This window comes from Hydra vulgaris, chromosome 01 (assembly GCF_038396675.1).
Source record: "Hydra vulgaris chromosome 01, alternate assembly HydraT2T_AEP".
NCBI lineage: Eukaryota > Metazoa > Cnidaria > Hydrozoa > Anthoathecata > Hydridae > Hydra > Hydra vulgaris.
This window is the reverse complement of record NC_088920.1, coordinates 48,175,001-48,181,876: the sequence shown is the minus strand read 5'-3', so window position 1 is coordinate 48,181,876 and position 6,876 is coordinate 48,175,001. Positions and strand designations below refer to the sequence as shown.

Genomic DNA, 6,876 nt, shown 5'->3' with positions numbered 1-6,876 from the left:
GTTTTTGTTCTACTGATATTATGTGTTTTTGTCCTAATTAATGATGTTAAACAAATTATTACTTTTATACATAATTTGTGTTACTTTTGTGTGTATTTTAACATAGAAAAATAAATCTCAAAATATTTTGATTTTTTTTTCAGAAATAGTTTGAAGCTGTTTAGGTTTAAACTTTTTAAAAAATGTTCTTACTTTTTGCGCGAAAAGTCTGGAGCTGCAGCAAAATGTAAAAAATGTGCTAGAGAAATGAAGACCTGTGGTGGCTCGACTAGTCGACTTCATACACATTTAAGGACTTCTCACCAAATAAATTTATTGAAACGTTATCAAGTTGAAGTTTCAACTTCGCCATCTACTGTTGGTGTTTTGACTATGCCTGATTTGCAACTCGTTAGGCCCAGAAATAAAATTACAACTTTTTATACGAAAAACGAAGACGAAGATACACTGCCAGATGTTTTAGCTAAAATGACGGCCACCAATGGCTTGCCATTCAGAGTTTTTATAATATCTAATGAGCTAAGAAAATCGCTGGTAGCTCGAGGTTTTGATGTGCCAAAATCATCTGAATCCATTCGCCAAATAGTTATGAAATATGCGACTAAAATTCGAAATTCAATAATAGAAGAATTATCTGAACTTCAACATCAAGGAAATCGATTTAGTCTTACGTTTGACGAGTGGACTTCGGTAAAAAATAGACGTTATTTGAACATTAATTTTCATTCTCAAAATAGATTTTGGAATTTGGGTTTAGCAAGAGTTAATGGACATTTCCCAGCAGAAATGTCTGTTAAGTTAATTGAAAACATACTGAAAGAACATAACTTAAAAATTGATTGTGATATTGTATGTATTACCATAGATAGTGCTTCGGTTATGAAGAAAGTAGGCCAATTAATGTCCATCAACCAACAACTTTGTCTAACCCATGGAATCCATTTGGCTATGGTTGACGTCTTGTATAAAATAATAGTTGTGGAATCGACAGATGATTATTTTGAATCTGATGAAGATAGTGCTGGTGAGATTTCCAATGAATATAATGAAGACCATTTAGGCGGACTAAAGATTTTTCAGAGCTCACCAAATTCAAATGAACTTGCAAATAATTTGGCTCCATTGATAAGCAAAGTTAGAAAAGTTGTAATGCTGTTCAGACGATCACCAACAAAAAATGAAACCCTTCAAGTTTATGTAAAAACTGAACAGGGTAATAACCTGTCATTAATATTAGATAATAAGACCAGATGGAATAGCTTACTTTTTATGCTAGAGCATTTTTATAAACTAAAAAATTCTATTCAAAAAGCCCTGATTGACTTAAACTCGAGTATTAATTTTACGGAATCTGAATTAGAATTAATATTATCAACAGTTCCTATGTTGTTACCAGTGAAATTGGCTGTAGAGGCTTTATGTCGGAGAGACGCTAATCTACTATCAGCTAATGCTACCCTGGGATTTATGCCGCAAAATTTAGGCATAGGACCATTAAGTAACAAAATGAAGACCTCCTTAATTAAAAGAATAAAAGAAAGACGCACAAATTTATCTTATCTCATACAATATCTTCATAAAGGACATCAAGCCCAAAATAATTTTGGTTCAGATATCATATTTGATCGGCTAGCTAAAACTGCTTTGGTAAATTTAATTGTGCATCTTATCCAGCGGCTCTCATCTGTACAAACTGAAACTACAGCATTCCCTACAGAAACAGATGATGACGAATATACCATAATGTGCGAAGACGAACCTTTGAGCTTGACATTAAAGGAGCAGCTAGACATCGCCATAAATAATGAGATGAAAATGAAAACAGTACCAAAAACAAAGCGAAATATTAACGATTTGACTATAATGGTATGAAAAGAACTTTTTATATTTAAGGAAGATGGTACACGTGGTACCAACTTGACGTTGGTCTACGATTATATTTTAACTATTCCCTCAACGAGCATAGAAGCTGAATTGGCTTTCTCTTCATCGGGAATGTTATGTACGAAAATTCGATCATCTTTAAATGACGAAACTTTAAATAATTTATGTTTTTTGCGGGCCTATTTTAATAATAAATAACTTTTTTATGCTTTTTGTTTTAAATTAATTAATTATATATATTATTTTAACTTAAAAAATAAAGTTTTGGAACCGTTTAATTGTTGGTTTGGGTTTTTTTCTTAATTTTTTTTTAGTAATTGTAAATACCGGTATTTCGGTTTTCACTTAACCTAATACCAAAAAACCGGTATTCCATTTTTGGTCCGGTATTTGGATGCTCTAGTTGTAATGTTTCACAATTAGTTGCTTTTATTTGCAATGTTTCACAATTAGTTGCTTTTATTTGTAATGTTTTACAATTTGCTGCTTTTATTTGCAAAGTTTTACAATTAATTTCTTAAGTTTATGACTTCAAATAAAACAAAATAAAAATCATGCAGAAGGACGAAGCTGTTGAAAATGTTAGTATGATTGTTATATTTGCTTTAAATTTGGTATTATTATTCATATCTTGTATAGTAATTATATACTATTGCAACCCTCAGAATTAGGAAAAATAAGTTCCTAACCTTAGAGGTTGGTAGTTTGGAATCAGAGCTTGGCATCAGGTTGACATAGAAAATTTGACACTAAGGTTTTACCATAAAACTTAGAAACATTATCGGCGATTTTTTGCTGGCCTTAAGCACTTAAGGTCAGCATTGCCGAATACCGACCTTAATTCTGAGGGTTGTTTTTGTTATTTGGGTTTTAATTTATTTTTCAAATTGTTTTTTTTATACTCAAATAAGAAGTGCTTTTAATAATCAAATAAGAAATGTTTTATTTTTTGATTAACTTGTATCATATTAGTTAATTTTATTAAGTATTAAAAGAAATAAAAAAAACAATATAGAGAAATGATAACAACTCAATGAAGTTATAACTCAATTAAGTTATTTATATTTTATTATTTAGGAATATTTTCCTTGAGGAATATTTTATTGTCTAAATGTATTTGCAATAGTTAAAATAATTTCACTTAAAAATAGCTTCAAGAACTTGAGATTTTACTGGTCTGAAAATTAAAGCTAAAGTTAGGATTCCATAATATATCGCAATTATATTATATTAAATTATATAACATATAATATCTTGATAGGCATATTACATTTTAAATAAATTTAAAAGATTGCTTGCAGTCCACACTAAGATCTTTGGTGATTTTACTTTATACAATCTAATTGTTTATCGTGATATTTTACAAAAATATATTGGTTTTTAAAACCAATAACCGACTGAGGGCAATTTCTTGAAAAGCATCTTATCTACAATGAGAAGATGCTAATTTATTAAAAATAACTTAATGCTTCTTTTTTCCTCTTTATTTATTTTTTTTCTAAATATTTCGGATAAAAATAAAATATTAAAAAAAAAATGTACTTTAAATTTATTAAATTTTGGGAACTTTTTCAATTATATTGGGATATTACCATAGGACTTGAGAGTCTTGAAATATATCCTTTTTGAAACTGTGTATTATTGAAACCATGAAATCTGGGTCTGTATTTTTCTCTTTACAAAGTTTAAGAGCTTATTTAAGTTCTTTTATTAGAAGGTATTATTTAAAAGCTACTAAACATTTTTGTATCCTGGTAAAATAATCTTAGACTAAACATGGGATTCATTTCAAAAGAATTTCAAAAGATTAGAAGTTCTTATATGAAATGTTTTTTCCTTTTTCTTTATTTATTATTTTTCTAAATATTAAAAAAAAGAAAAAAAATTTTTTAAATACTTTTAAACTAAATCTAAAATTAAATATATTAAAAATAAATAAAAATTTGATTTGAACAACGTTCAGATTTATTTTTTACTAAGTTTTATTAAGGGAAAGAAAACTTTGGATCATGAAATTAAATATTCTTATTTATAATTTACTTTATTAACTACAATATATTTAAAAACCAAGTTTAAAAATGAAATCTGCTATACTAGGTATACAGCAGTCTTAACATGACATGTGTTTTCCAAATCAACTGATAATGTCAAGTATGCCTGGAATTAATATGGAATCAATGACTGCTGATCAAAAAGTTTTTGATGAGAGTGTTTCTGACAATACTTTTCAGTTTTCAGTTTACAATTCTGTTTCTTTAATTGATGAATCCACTGGAGAAATTTTACACTTTCCAGATGGAATTCCTCTAGAAAATGTTTTAAATTGTAAAATACCAGTTCAATCAAGAACAAAAAGAAAACAAATTTTAAAGAAAAAGAAAAATTTAAATGAGTTAAGCGTTTCCAGTCGATCAAAAACTGATATTTTGAAGCAAACTGACAATATATCTGATTTTTATAACAATAATTCTTCCACAAGCTACGCATCTTCCAATACACTAAAAGGTTTTAATAACATAAAGAGAGCTTCAACATCAAAGGATTTTACTACTGATATTTTTGTATGTAGCATTATTATTATTGTTATTTGCATATCATACAGTGTTTTGATAGATTTTAATTTGGAAATTTATTTTTTATGAGGAAATAAGAGATTTTTTTTAAAAATCAAATAAATGTTTTAAATGGTTTAAATTTACTTGTATAATATAAAATACTATATATTAAGTAATATTTGATATTTAATTTTATTTTTTATTAAAGTTAATAAGAAAATTTTTCAGAGAAGTGGTAAGAAATTACTTTTTTATTAAAAGAACACATCTGTGACAACTCCTCCTAATAAATGGCAGACTGATGTACCAAGTGCTAAAAAATCAACTTCAAGAAGTTTTTTATTAACTGATAGTGATCTGCTTCCAAAGCAAATAGTGCAAAACTGGATGAAGAAAAAAAAAAGTGGTTAGGCCTAATAATTTTTTATTTATATTTATATGCTTTCACACTAAACAAAATATTTATTAACCTGACATCACATACTTTTTCTCCTAAATGTTTTAAAAAAAATTTTTCCAAAAAATTATCTAAAAAATTTTAGCATTTGACCCTCAAATTTTTGAGGTTTAAATGCTAAACACTTAAAATCTGACATAAATGCTAATATCTTTATATATATATATATATATATATATATATATATATATATATATATATATATATATATATATATATATAGGGTCAGGGGTGGCAACAATAAGGCCTGCAGGTCAAATCTGGTTCTCAGCAACTGTTTGTCCTTCAGTTATATAAATTTTTTATTAATAATATAATCCACAGAGATTAATTTACAAAGAAATGTAAATTTTACAAGTTTTTAAATTCTTTTATAAAGTATTTATAATTCTTCATCTTAGTTTTAGTCTTAAGAAAGTCTTTTCATTTTGACAAAAAAAAAATTCCAATTATGACATAACTCAAATTAGGTGATTGCAAATTGCGATATCTGGAAATATTTCTGGTCCTCAAATTCTCAGTTTATTAAAATCTGTGAACACTGTTTTAATGAAATGGTCAATTTATCATATTGCAAAAACTAATGAAAAAACAAAACAACGAATTTACTACTGCAAAAATAATAACAGTCTAAACTTAAATAATTAAAGTTACTGTTTGTTTAAACACAAGGTAATTTAAGCATTATTAATAAATAAACATTATAGGAAAAAAATAATAATTACTCAAGGTCTGAGAAATTTAAGCAGTAATTTAAAAATCAACCAATAAAAAATAATGCTTAACCTATTAGGGCATTGTATAAAACATTAAAATCTATTTTTTTTTTTAGAGGGAAACTTTAAGAAATTTATTTAAAAATTTAAATATTTTAAATTAGAAATTAATTAATTGATAATAAAAATAATAATAAAAACGATATATTTTAAAATAAGTTATTAGAGTTTGGTGAATTTATTTGGTACCAGTATGTTTGTATGTTATATGTAATGAATCTACGTAGTTATATGCAATAAATCTGCTTCAATGTACAAAGAATATAGTTTAGGGAGAATATACTATGATTCAAAATATTCAAAAGCTTATAATTAGTTTGTCAAAAGGGTACGAAAAAAAAATTAAAAAAATTGAAATATAAGTTAGTTGGACAACAATATTTTTTAAAAAAGGGGCAATACTGAAACTGAAATGCTTTTGTTGCAAGCTATGAAGTCTTTTTTTAGCTAAAAATTTTAACAACGTGTAGTGATTAATTATCAAAAAATCTCTTGAAATTGTGTTCAAAAACATATGTCCTGAAAAATTGAAAACTTCAAATAGTATCTCCCTTTTAAGAAAAACAATTACACATCAAACAAGTGATATTGCTGATGATCTGAGTTTTTCATTGTCTGAAAGAATAAAAGCATTTCAGTATTATTCAATCGATATACCACAATCAATTCAATTGGCTATTTTCATTTGTGATATTGATAAAGATTTTCTTGTTAATGAAGAGCTACTTAACATCTATTCTATGAAAAACAGGAGGAAACATTTTGCTGACCATTAAGAAAGTTTATTAAAAGTTTCACTTGACTTACAAAAGACTAATTTTAGTTACAAAAGATATTTACTACTCAGTTATTAGAAAAAATATTGATATTGTTTCCAGACTGGAAAATAAAATATCAGAAAATGACTTGTCCTTAATTAAGCTGCAATGTATTATTCATTAGCAAAGTTTAACAACTAAGGCTATGCATGTGAGAAATGTCTTTATTAGTTAAAACTATAAGTGATACCAGGTAGAGAATTTGATCATTCATTTGAAACCATTCTTCATTTGTGAAATATATTTTTAATGCAATGTCAATAAGAGCTTTTTCGATATATAACATTAAATTTTGAAATCATTTAACATATCAAGCAAACTGCACCACTTTATCTCACAACCATGAATCAATTTTAATTTTTAGTCTTGTTCTTTTTGGATATGCT

At 26.4% G+C, this 6,876-nt stretch overlaps 1 protein-coding gene across 3 annotated transcripts in view; it reads left to right on the top strand.

Annotated features, from left to right (window-relative positions):
* The first annotated feature begins 2,353 nt into the window (after positions 1 to 2,353).
* LOC100205627 (putative uncharacterized protein DDB_G0291812) overlaps positions 2,354 to 6,876 on the top strand; it is a 71,665-nt gene continuing 67,142 nt past the window's right edge. For 2 of the 3 annotated variants that reach the window (XR_010635887.1, XM_065788424.1), the window contains exons 1-3: positions 2,354 to 2,465; positions 3,982 to 4,445; positions 4,701 to 4,845. Coding sequence is in view for 1 of the 3 variants with exons in the window: in XM_065788424.1 (XP_065644496.1) it covers positions 4,005 to 4,445; positions 4,701 to 4,845 (586 nt within the window). In the remaining 2 variants the exon portion in view is untranslated. The remainder of the gene's footprint in view (positions 2,466 to 3,981; positions 4,446 to 4,700; positions 4,846 to 6,876) is intronic. The other variant, XM_065788425.1, reaches the window with a different exon arrangement.